General features: G+C 45.1%; 1 protein-coding gene across 1 annotated transcript; it reads right to left on the bottom strand.

Annotated features, from left to right (window-relative positions):
- Positions 1-6,938: 6,938 nt before the first annotated feature.
- On the bottom strand, positions 6,939-10,955 carry LOC121577564 (class E basic helix-loop-helix protein 40). The gene is made up of 5 exons (XM_041891272.2): positions 10,575-10,955; positions 10,368-10,431; positions 9,960-10,067; positions 9,411-9,534; positions 6,939-9,028 (listed from the first exon to the last, which is right to left on the bottom strand). Exons 1-5 carry the CDS (start codon positions 10,646-10,648, stop codon positions 8,133-8,135), a joined length of 1,266 nt encoding a protein of 421 aa, XP_041747206.1. The 5' UTR covers positions 10,649-10,955; the 3' UTR covers positions 6,939-8,132.
- Positions 10,956-12,875: the final 1,920 nt, after the last annotated feature.

Here is a 12,875-nt window from a genome sequence, read left to right as displayed (position 1 = left end):
GTGCTTGTTTTGAGATCAAAGCTAGAGCTGAATGTAGATAATTTGTAGTCAGAAATGGGTGAGTGATTGCTTTCTACAAGAGCACAAAACGTGTAAATTTCTAGACATCTTTGAAAAGCAAGTCAGGTAAAGAGCTTTTTTTTTGTCTTAAAGGGGCAGTGTTGTATTTTGAGACAGGATAAAATAAGCTAAGTAGCCAATAGGCAGAGGGTAGCATTATTGGTCTGATTGTAATAATGGTATGGGAATAATAATGCATTTTATTTTGTAAAGTGGTTTCTTGCATCAAACAACAACATTTTCAGTTGCCTCCTTGTCTGAAGGACAGGTGGATAAACAGGTTAATGTCAAGCCCTGCATGTTTTTTTTCTTCTCAAAAGTCTCATGGAATGTAGGCCTACATTGAACACCACACATTGGCTGCTACTGTAGGCTGAATGATAGAACAGCTATTCACATGTTTAAATGTTTATGGGATGCATTTTCTCCTGTGTTGATGGTAGGCCACTCTGGTAATCCTACATTATGATCAAATGCCACCGTAGCCTACTTGGCCACTGTTAAAACTGTAACTTAAAATGGGTACAGCCTCAGTGTTTACAGTAAACCCGCGCTGGAAGTTGCACAGAATTTCACAAGGTTCAAGTTAGCGCTCAGCAGACCTGAAATTTGCTCAAATAAATGAGAGGGAACATTGCCTAGGACAACAGAAAATAAAAGTATGTATTGTATGACAGAGTGATAGACCGTTTAGTCATCATGAAAGAGAGGAGGATTGCTTTGATGTTTCTCTACAAGTAGGGTGAGTCAACATGTTTTTTCTACTTGCACAAACACGTGCGCACACAGAAATCAGAACCATGGACAACCACATAATATTTAGCTTACATTGATTGATTGGACAAAATTGTTTTTGGTATCTTTTAGTTGTCACTGTATTAGACTATGCATAGGTGAGTTGATGATGTTGAAATGTTGAAGTTGAAATGGTGCTTTAATAGTGGAGGCATCTCCTGTTTTCTTTGCGACTCGCGGTAACTCGCTGTGGTTGTAAATCAATAGTTGTTTAGTGGTCCGAAAATGTCAGCAACATTAACTTACTTGACCATGCTGTAGGTCATGTAACTGTTTGTTACATGCAATATGATTTGTGGACTTCACCAGATAGAGGTTGCTCTCAGGTTGTGATGAAACAACGGCGTAGTGAATTTCATTCTGCCACTGTGTCTTCTTCTTGTCTCGGGCTTTAGGTCTATATATCACTGTCGCAAGGTACATGAACTAACAGGTTATATATATATAACTGTCGCAAGGTACATGAACTAACAGGTTATAAAGCAAACAACGCAATTATCACAACACATAGGTTGTAATATGGCTTTTTTTTCTGGCTTCCTCGGTGATTTTACCCATGCACAGCTACAACGCTACCACGCACTGCAACTTTCAAACAATTTCCCCCACTCTTCCCTAGCAGCAAGTCAAGGAAATTCGGACAAAGTTTGAGGATATTTTTCGATGAAAGTAAAGGACAGTAATTTTACGAGTCAAGTAGAATCCCGGGTTTCAATAGGCGATAAGATATTAATGTTTCAAGAAAGAAGTGAATATATTTGGCCTGGAAAAGCGCTTTTATGCACTGACTGAATGGAAGCTGATTATTATTAGTTTTTTACTCTGCAGGTCTCGGCTGGTCTCGGAAGGAAATTACGAGTCCTCACTGGCTGGTCTCGGAAAGAAATTACTAGTCCTCACTGTCCTAGACCGAGTAAAAAATGTATGCAACACCGAGACAAGACCGAGATACTCAATATGTGAACTCGAGACCGGACTCAAGACCGGTCTCGAGTACTACAACACTGCCTATGACCCTGACTGCAAGCATGAACACTGGGGTAAAACAGACCTGGTTTATCGAGCCACAGGAAATAAATGAGACCTCTTGGCTTTACTGGTTGACTAACAAAATGCTGTTTAAATTTACTGACCTCACTATGTCTTAGCTCATTGATCAGTCAGGCGACATGGCGGAGGAGAGGGACCAAGTTCCAGACAACGTGAGGATCATCCAGGCTATGTGATTACAGCTAGGAGAGGAGTCTCTGTCCCCTCTCATCTCTCAACACAATCTCACATTCAATTCTTGCATATATGATTTACCGCCCAAAACCACTCCCTTTCCCAGGATAAATAACTGCAAGAAACTGGTAAATTATAATAAATAATTTATACGAACAGCATGGCGTGAAATGGAACTGATAAATGATATGCGATGTCTAAAGCTGGCTTCTCAGGGTGGGGACAGACAGCCCATCTCAGTATTGAGCACAGTTCACAATGCATGTAGACCTATCATCTCATCATGGTAACTTTTTTTCTTGTGACAGGTAGGCCTACATTTGCTGCAGCATAATCTATGCTACAGTAATACAGTAAAGACCGAATGGGTGTCTAATTTACCCATCTCCATCTGTCTTTCTGGGGTCACCTTAGTTTTAATTGTAAATAAATAAGTAAATATTGCAGCTGCAGAGTTTTAAAACAGCCTATCACTCGAATATCATTGATTTAAATCAGTGCACGTACTAGCTCTCTCGCAGTCTCACTCTCTCCATCAACTCCATTCAAATTGCATCCAAAATAGATCATCCTGTTCTAGATTGATATATAGATGTCCTAGCCTACCTTTTTCAGGTAATACATTCAATGCAGTATTAGCCTTATATTTAGCAAATTAATGATGGGTTATGCATAATAAGCTACTAATGTATAGCCTCTGTCTCTTGCGCAATATGCACGCACCTGTGCTCCGCTGTCACGTTTTTTCATGAACGGGACGGACCAAGGTGCAGCGTGATATGCGTACATGTTTATTTATACTGAATAAACAAGCGACAAAACAACAAATGAAACGAAAACGTGAAGTCCAAGGCAGCACAACACAACATACCTTAACACGGAACAAGATCCCACAACCCACTAGTGCCAATAGGCTGCCTAAGTATGGTCCCCAATCAGAGACAACGAGCCACAGCTGCCTCTGATTGGGAACCACACCGGCCAACATAGATCTAGACATACTAGAAAACCAACATAGAAATACACAACATAGAACATACACACCCTGACTCAACATATACGAGTCCCCTGAGTCAGGGCGTGACAGTACCCCCCAAAGGTGCGGACTCCGACCGCGCAACATAAACATAACAGGGTAGGGGCCGGGTGGGCATTCCGCTTCGGAGGCGGATCCGGCTCCGGGCGTGACGACCTCTTACTCTCCGCCTCCCTGTTGCGCCACTGGGCTGGTCTGGACCTCTGCACGTTGCTTCCCCTCTCCTTCCTCCCACAAAGTACCAAGCCCTGTCTGGACCCTGGTGTGGGAGACCCCGAACCTGGAGAGGGGCTGACGTCTGAGTCTGGACTGGAACCGCTGACTGGAGCTGGACTGGACCCCGGTGGAGCGGATTGCTCTGGCTCCGGAGTGGAGCCGCTGACCGGAGCTGGATCAGGCACCGGTGGAGCGGACTGCTCTGGCTCCGGAGTGGAGCCGCTGACCGGAGCTGGACTGGACTCCGGTGGAGCGGATTGCTCTGGCTCCGGAGTGGAGCCGCTGACCGGAGCTGGATCAGGCACCGGTGGAGCGGACTGCTTTGGCTCCGGAGTGGAGCAGCTGACCGGTGCCGGACCAGGCACCGGTGGAACAGGCACAGGCCGTGCCGGACTGGACACACGCACCACTGGCTTGGTGCGAGGGACAGGAACTGGCCGGACCAGCTGGCGACGCGCACCACTACCTTGGTGCGAGGAGCAGGAACAGGCCGGGCCGGGCTGGCGACGCGCACCACTGGCTTGGTGCGAGGGACAGGAACAGGCCGGACCGGGCTGGCGACGCGCACCACTGGCTTGGTGCGAGGGGAAGGAACAGGCCGGGCTGGCGACGCGCACCACTTCCTTGGTGCGAGGGGCAGGAACAGGCCGGGCCGGGCTGGCGACCCGCACCACTGGCTTGGTGCGAGGGGCAGGAACAGGCCGGGCCGGGCCGGGCTGGCGACGCGCACCACTGGCTTGGTGCGAGGGGCAGGAACAGGCCGTACCAGACTGGCGACGCACACCACTTGCCTGGTGACGTTTACTGACACCGGTCATATTCAACCCGTGTTGCACATTCATAAATTCATCAGTTATTCTGCACTCTGGCACACTCAGAAGAGAGTGCTCTAAAATCTTTCTGGCCCCCGACCATCCGCTCAAGGAAAAAATCGGCCCGCGGCTGAATCTAGTTGATGATCCATGATATAGGCTATGAATTGGATAACAGCACAATCATTTGTGCTTTTTTGGGCTTGGGCTCATTAAATGTCTTTAATTTAGGGCTCATAAAATGTATTGAATTTATGTCTCATCAGGCTCAGGTAGCATCAGGTTTCAATTTTCGATCAAAGCTCTAATCAAATCCAGACAGGCCTATTTATATGCTTTGTAATGCTTTTGAATGACACTTCCTGTTTTGGCGGGAAATACCGGGCTACCCCGTAGAAAAGTGATATATTCTTGGGATGGAACATTTGTAAAATAACAGGGAAAATATTCAAACCTACTTTGGACGGCTGTCTGTTTCCTACACCATAACGAAAGATAAAATAAATAATTTTCTCTGGGCTACGTGGGGCAGAACGTGGCCAACGGCAGAGTCACTGTGATGACGGTCCCGGAGCTCAACCCCATGCGGGAACATCGACCAGGGGTTGGAGTCAAAGATAAGGCCCAGAACCTTCCACCAAACCCCCACTAGCAGGACAGTGAGGGCAGATCTAAGTATGTGTATTGACTCATAAGCCAAAAACTTTAAAGGAAGTATGAAATGATTTCTTTGTTGAAATAAATATTAGCCTTAACTATTGCCTCAACCATTTAAATGTTTTGCTGAAGTCATTCTATCATATCAGTGAGGTGCGGGTTCTCTATTCTCCCAGCAGGGGGCCCCACATGGCTGACAATCTCTTCTGGATAACGGCACAGTAAAACAGGATGATAAATGACATATATATTATCATATCTACACACTAGGGGGAGAAGACACCAAAGAAGAGTAGGATATGTGCCATTTAATAGTGTGTCAGAGGCTTTTTTTGTCATTTAAATGAGCTGTATTTGTGAACATAGGACTTTGTCAGCATACTAGAGCAGGATGAGGAAAGAGATGGTGAGGGAAATGGAAGAGCAGGTTGGTGTGTCCATGCTCATGTACACCTGGCTGCCGAGTAGCCCTCCCTTCCCTTTCCCATTAACTCACCAATCACAGCTCATCGCTACCCAGGAATAGCAATGTGGCCGTTCATGTGACAGCATTCTCTGTGTGTGTGTGTATATGTGTTGTGTGTGTGTGAGCAAGGTAATCGTAAGCTGTGAATAAGACATGCCTGCTGGCTTTTCATTTGTGTCGGTCTATTAATGTTCTTTCCCTTTTATCTTCTCGCAGTCTTGACCTCTTCTCCATTTGGTCTCTTTTGATCAGCCTGAGGTTTGTTAAACTCAACATTTATGACTTAAACTTACACCTGTCTTTAAACCTTGATCCCAGTTTATGAATTATCATTGCAAAAAGTAAAATAAAACAACAAAGTGTTGAGAAAAAAAGAGCAGAAGTAAAATAAAATAACAGTAGGGAGGCTATATATACAGGGGGGTACCGGTGCAGAGTCAATGTGCGGGGGCACCGGCTAGTTGAGGTTGTTGAAGTAATATGTACATGTGGGTAGAGTTAAAGTGACTATGCATAAATAATTAACAGAGTAGCAGCAGCGTAAAAAGATGTGGTGGGTTAAGTGCCTTGCTCAAGGACACATCGACAGATTTTTCACCTAGTCGGCTCAGGGATTAGAACCAGCGACCTTTCGGTTACTGGCACTACGCTCTTAACCACTAAGCTACCTGCCGCCCGGTGACAAAAAATGTATGATGAATTATGAGGTCTCTTTCTTGTGCTTCTACTTGTGCGTCCACTTTAAACTAGAGGTCTTCACAGGTCCGACTGAACCCGAAATACCAAAGACCCGACCAAAATTCTAACTTTTCCATCGGGTCCGGGTCGGGTCTTGTTTGATTGTCATTGGTGTCTCGGTTCTACGTAACCACAGCTGATAGACCCGACTGGACACAAATGGACCCAACCAGGGCTCTGCATAGCCTATAGCATATTTATTTTACGCTAATAAGGTGCATTTATTGACTTATAGAAGACCTAACCAACATATAAAGATCTATTTGTTAACCAGAAGAGCAACTTGGCTGATAAACATTATTTTTTGTCACTCGGGTCCAATCGGGTCTGGTTTAGACCCGGACCCGTTGGGGTATGTGTGGTCCTCTGTAGCTCAGCTGGTAGAGCACGGCGCTTGTAACGCCAAGGTAGTGGGTTCGATCCCCGGGACCACCCATACACAAAAATGTATGCACGCATGACTGTAAGTCGCTTTGGATAAAAGCGTCTGCTAAATGGCATATTATTATTATTGTATGGGTCGGGTCTAGGTCTGGTTGTTGTCGGGTCCATTCGGGTTCGGGTCTGATTGTTCTCGGGTCCGTTAGTGTCTGGGTCCAACTTTTTGGAACTGTGAAGACCTCTACTTTAAACAACCTCCTGAATATAAATATAAGAAAGATAAAACAACATGGCCTTTAGAGCGCACTGATTGTTGAGGGACCACCACAGTATCTGTGTGTCTGTGTGTGTGAGAAGCAGAGAGAACATCCATAGCAGTGTTTCTCTCCTTGTGACCAGCAGTGCCCATCCAGCAGGCAGGCTGCAGCAGCTCTCCCCATTCTATTAGATGTCCCTCCTACAGAGTTGTGGTTGTGGCAGAAATGTATCCCAGGAGATTACATTCCACCTCAACATGCACTCTACTCACTCATGAGGAACAAAGCAGACAGGCTTTCCACAGGAAAAAATACTTTATTAATACGCTTATATAATGTATATCAACATTTATAGACAAAATATGTACATCAACAACTTTCTGGTAGGTCCCAAGTACCTCTTTCTATAGAAAACGAATATTCTGTTAAAACATATACATTCACTTCTCGCCAACTCCTTAGACTGCAGTATTCATACAAATACATTTAATAAACATCTGATAATGTATTTATCAACTTTTCACAAGTAAAAGGCAACAGCATGAACAAACACCAGGTTTGACTTGAGGAGAAGCAGATTGCTGAAAAACGCAGACCAGGGCCAGCACAGGGCTACAGTATGTACATAGTTATTTTACACTAAAGTGACTGTCCACACTCTACTACCCCTCTCTCTAGTCCAAAATTAGGACACATATCAAAAATAGAGATGTACAAGAAGTATACACAATAATGACAGATAATCCATCTCAACAGTCAGTGAATTGCCAACTTGACATGGTCACGTGATGACATCACTAACTCCATAGTGTGAATTGGCATACCCTTTGCTCCTGGCTGTACAGTTGTGTGGGAAATTATTTCAGTCAGAGTGCTTGTTGTTGTCATAGGGAATGAGGCAAAGGGCATTGTCAGTGATGGCAATGGTTACCTAAGGTAGATAGACAGCGACCTTTGGGTGAAAGGTGACTGTTGACATTTGGTGTAACATGGTTTAGAAGGACGGTATGTGTCTCTATGGCAGCAGCTACAGCTGAGACCTGTCAGTTTCCACAGCATGTAGAAACCTCAAACAGCAGCATCTATAGGATTGCCTCTCTTTTACATTCAACCAAGAGTGTGTGTGTGTGTGTGTGTGTGTGTGTGTTAAGGGCAGGTCCAGATCAGTGGGGTCAATGGTGCACTCAGCGCTCTGGTGGGGGTATGAGGGTCAGGGTTGAGGGTCAGGTAACAGGTTGAGCTGTCTTCATTCTACACCTTCCCTCTTTCTTCTCTTCTCTTCGCAGCAGTGTGGCTGTGGATGATGCATCACCGGTCCGGGACCAGATCAGCTGCATGCTCTCTGTCTGTCTCCCTCTGGGGTGAGGGACCAGGGGAGAGGGGTGATAGTGGGTGATCTGACTGTCAGTCATGTTCTCCCCCATGTTCCCTCTCGGCAGAGCAGTCTCTATGTTCAATAACACTGTTCAGTGGAAGTGTTCAGTGGACTCTCAGTCTTTGGTTTCCAGGTTCATGGGCTTTAACGCTTGGAGGAGGGCTGGGGAGTCCATGGGGCTTTGGGCCATGCTGGGGGGAGAGGGAGAGCGCCCCCTTGGGGACATCATGATCAGGGAAGGTTGGGCAGGCGTGTTGCTAGGCATGCCCTGTGCGGAGCCCCCCAGGCCAGGGTAGATCATGGGCATGGCCCCAGAGTACCAGCACTTCTCCAGCATGGGCAGATAAGTGGCGGCAGAAGGGGGGATGAGGTAGAAGGGCATGCAGAGAGGATGAGGTTGGGCCTGGTGGGGGGAGTAGGCGCTCATGTAGCTGCCGTGACCGCTGGAGGAGGATGAAGAGGATGAGGATGACTCTCCACCTGAGAGAGACTCGTCCTCGGACGACTCCACTCGGGCATGTTTGTGGCGAGGCTCATCTTCCTGCTTGACGCCCAATGACGCCCTCTTTTCGCCCAGCGCTCTCTTCAGCTGGCTATCCTGGCCGTAGTACCCCGCACGCGACGCCAGATGCTCACCCTGCTCGCCACCGTAGCCGCTGTCTGTGTCTGTATCACTGCCGCTCTGCTCGCTTCCCGCCTGGGCATACACTCGCTGGATGACGGGCACGCAGTTCTTCCCGTGGCCCTCACTGGGCTTGGGGGGCTGGCCTACAGGCTTCTCCTTCTGGGCCTGGTGGTGGTGGTGGCTGGGGGTCTCTTCGGGCCGGGGGCTGTAGGAAGGGCCCTGGAGGACCTCAGTGGCCACCTTCTGCAGGTGGTTGATCATGTGGGAGGGTGTGAGGTCTCCGTCACCCTCCTGGTTGGCTAGGTACTGCAAAACCTCCTGGGCACAAACGTGGAAGCCTGAGCGGAACGTCTCCTCACTGTTCTCCTGGCTGGGAGAGGATTGCTCTGTATACATGGAACAACAACGTCAAATACAGAACTACCACAATGCATTATTATGGAAACTACCAAACTACTCTCATCACATTTGGGGAAATTCTCATAATTAATCAATGTTATTATGGGTATAATTTCCCCTTATATTCAACCACATCCATTCTAAACTTAGGAGTTCTTCTGTCTCAGTTCCTTATTCTGTTAACATGTTATTATAATGCAGTACATGAGAAATGTACTGTGCTGCATTTGAGAATTAGTGAGCATGTGGTCTGCATCCAAATGGAAACTAGTCAAGGCAAGAGACGACAAGCTATATTTAAATTCACTGATTTGCATGCCCTTCTGCAGAATCATCTTATTGTGGGTGTGTATGTGTGTTTCTGCTCACCGATTTGCATGCCATTCTGCAGAGTGAGGATTTTCTGCTGCTGGTTTTCCAGTAGGGTGGTGAGGGCTTTCACATGCTTGAGCGTGAGCTCCAAAACCACAGCCTTCTCCAGATGGCCAAGAGTCTACGGGAATAACACACACTACTGTCAGCACGGGCTCACCTCTTATGTAACACACACACAAACTTGGAGACAAAACAACAACAAACAACAAACAATGACTAGATATACTCAAATTAAAAGTCAATCTTAAACATTTGATAATATATCAGACAACATATCTATAACTTTTGTGGAATATCACATCCTGAATCATAAAAATACTGATCTAAGGAAATTTCCAACATTTTAGTTAACACATCAAAAATGAAATTTGTGTAAGTATTTACTTTCATTGACTTAAAATTATTTTACAAAATTCACCTGTTAGGCACGCCGATACCAAAACCTGAAGTACCACAAAGCAACCACTTAACGGCGCCTTAGCTAACATCTACAAGCAGTGAACTAGTTACTACTGTGCTACTTCCAGATAAATAGGAACTTACTGTAAGTTTCAGGTGCTCAGGCAATAAATCTTTCAACTGTGCGATGCACTCGTTTATCCTGTCTCGCCTTTTCTTCTCAATAAGTCGATGAGGTAGTTTGTAGGTTTCCTAAAGCCAGGAGTCAGAACGTAGGTTAGGTGGAGTCATATTGTGGTTACTGAAAACCTACAGCAACTTGACAAGCGGCACTGTCAACACTAACATGGACTTCAAGCATTACATCATATGAGAAAACGGGTCACCGCATGATCTGAATGATCTAAAACAATGTTTAGTTTAAATAATATTGTATAATCATTATATTCTTATTGTAATAATGTTAAATTCAAAAGTATTATTTCGCATGAAAATACAGTGAATTAAGTGAATTAAGACAAGTATTTCTATAAAAACAATATATCAACCAACCTTGCACTCCTCTGCTCGTTTCATTCCCCGACGGGATTTGTATACATATATAGGGAAATCCATCCTAAAGAAAGGCAGAAGACAGTCAATGAGATGTGGGTTTGGTGAAGTCGCGCACTCAATGTCAAGAGACACAAATGTATGCCACTATGAAGAGGCACAGGACAAGCATGGCATATGGCACAAGGAGATTTCTCAGCAACTTACCCTTGCATGTCGGACAGCTCAGCCTGCTGGTACTTGGGAGGGGGTTGCGCACTTGGAATCCTTTCCATTTCCATTCTCTTTAGGCCTATTCCAAATTAATCACGAAAGGGCAAGCTTGTTTTCCCAATGTATTCACTCAAGAATGCATATGAAATTGAATAAAAGTAAATCGTCCTTAAATTCTTTCACAAAAATCGTTCAGTATTCCTACCAACTCGAGATTAACAATATGTAGATAAAATGTTTTTCCTTTATATTTGCATTGTTGTTATAATTATAATTTGTCGCGGAATGGAAGTAAATTGGCCCGGAGATCTCCACGAAGTCAGTCAAGAGGTAGCCCCGAAGATGCACTAATCTTGGTTGCGCGTTGGGAAAGTGGGGCAGGACACTAGAGCTACGTGTTAAATAAACCACACTGACTCTCGTTCACAGAGTGACCTACCTCTGTCACATGAGTCTCACGTTTTGGACGCCGCTGTCTCCTCGGTGGAGGGACTGCCCATTTTCTACGGATAAGGAGGATCTGGGGGGCGGACGTCGGTGTCACGTCACACCGGAGGACTGAGTCCCGGGTCTCGTGTACCACCATGCTCAACTGTATTGTTTGGTAAGCACTATCTGCGCCACGGCTAAGGAGCATATACAGGCTACAGTACACAACACAGAGCTACGCTTCTCTCCAAAACTGCTCAGCAGGCTCCACTACCGACAACAAGACATCAATTATATTGATATGGGGATGATTTTGCAAATATTGGACAACTTCTATAATATTTATGAATTGATAGAATTGGGAGTTAAATATGATATTATTTTATCCCAATCCGTGTATATATTGTTCATGTGACTCATTCACCTTTTGCGTCATACACAACATAATTTAACCATAAGTGTAGACCTATGCCAATAAGCATAATCTTGTCATTTATAAATACAATACATTATTATATTATCGTTATCTAACTTTAACAACTGTGATAAGTTAATAGCCCTATGTTGTAGGGTTTAATAATAAGGGTCTTGACATGGGTGCCTTCCTGGCGGATGCTAACTCAACTAAACTCAACACGATTTAAGATGGAGTTGAGCAGCGACTAGTGTGGGCGGACTGGAACTCCAACTTCACATAAAATGAAGTTTTTTATCAAAAACTGGAATTGAGTTTAGTCGGCTAACCTGGTGGATGTCTTAACCTTGTGCTATCCTTGACAAATAGACTATATTCATTGTCGATATGAAGATGGCGCTGCAGTGGATAGCTTCCATTTTACGGCCTCCTGACTAATTTTGCTATTTTGTGTGGGGTTTTTACGCAGATCTTAACTTTTATGTATATAATATTTCCGCCGTCATTTCCAGCTTCTGGACATCAGAACGGCGATCACTAATCTCGATTTGGATGAAGATTTCTACTTCAACAAATTGGCAGCTGTGGATGTACTGCTCATTCCGGACCAGGCCCAAATCCCCAGGACTCGACAGAGGAAGAGACTGCGCAAGAGAGGCAAACGAGCGGGCTCCCTGACGAGTCTATCACTGCCAGTAAATGAACCATCTCTACCAGAGTATGTGAGCGGAGCGGAGCTAGAGCAGAGCGTGGCCAATTTGACTGGAGCGAGATTCCCAAAGGCTGGCTTCTCGGCCTTCTCGCCCGCTCCAAGTAGCACTCACTTCAAGAGCTCAGGGCATACCGGGCCCAGCATGCATTTGTAGTCTACTTGTGTTCTGCTATAGCCCCTTGCTTTAGCTACTGTCATGGAGTTCGCTAAATATTTTAATAAAGAAAATGATAAAACACACAGGTGCAAAATCAAGGTGATTTACAAAGATGAGGACCAAGAGCAAGAGAGGGAGTGCGGTGATGTGATGTTAACAACTAAATAATCATTGTGGAATCTAAAAAGACACATCCCAAAAGCATGATGGCTTACTTACTATGTGCACATGCTAAAAGAATGGAATGAGGTGGGTAGCTAAATAAGTGTGTCATTGTAGCAAAGTATTTATAAACTAAAAAACAGATTTCTTAAAAGTGTCCTTAATTTGTGTTCTATTATCTATACAATAGGCCATAATTGATTTTGGCATATTCCAACTTTCAAGGAGCTTTCCATTTTGATTGGGTTATTTTGCCTAAAAACCTTTAGGCCTACCTATAGAAAAAAAAACTGCCTCCCTGCCCAAGAGTGGCCAAAAGGGTGTTTAGCATCCCCAGTGGATCTGCAAGCACGGAGAGGATATTCTCCGCTGCTGGTCTGCTCTCCAGGCACCATCACATAAGTCTGAAGCCACAGACTT

Source organism: Coregonus clupeaformis, chromosome 12, assembly GCF_020615455.1.
Source record: "Coregonus clupeaformis isolate EN_2021a chromosome 12, ASM2061545v1, whole genome shotgun sequence".
NCBI classification, from domain to species: domain Eukaryota; kingdom Metazoa; phylum Chordata; class Actinopteri; order Salmoniformes; family Salmonidae; genus Coregonus; species Coregonus clupeaformis.
This window is presented reverse-complemented; position numbering and strand designations above follow the sequence as displayed.

Coding starts and splice junctions, on each gene's coding strand:
- LOC121577564 (XM_041891272.2), bottom strand. CDS start 10,648: ATGGAAATGGAAAGGATTCCAAGTGCGCAACCCCCTCCCAAGTACCAG. Junction 10,432..10,574: donor GAGCTGTCCGACATGCAAGG/GTAAGTTGCTGA, acceptor GCCTTTCTTTAG/GATGGATTTCCCTATATATG. Junction 9,535..9,959: donor CTGAGCACCTGAAACTTACA/GTAAGTTCCTAT, acceptor TTATTCCCGTAG/ACTCTTGGCCATCTGGAGAA.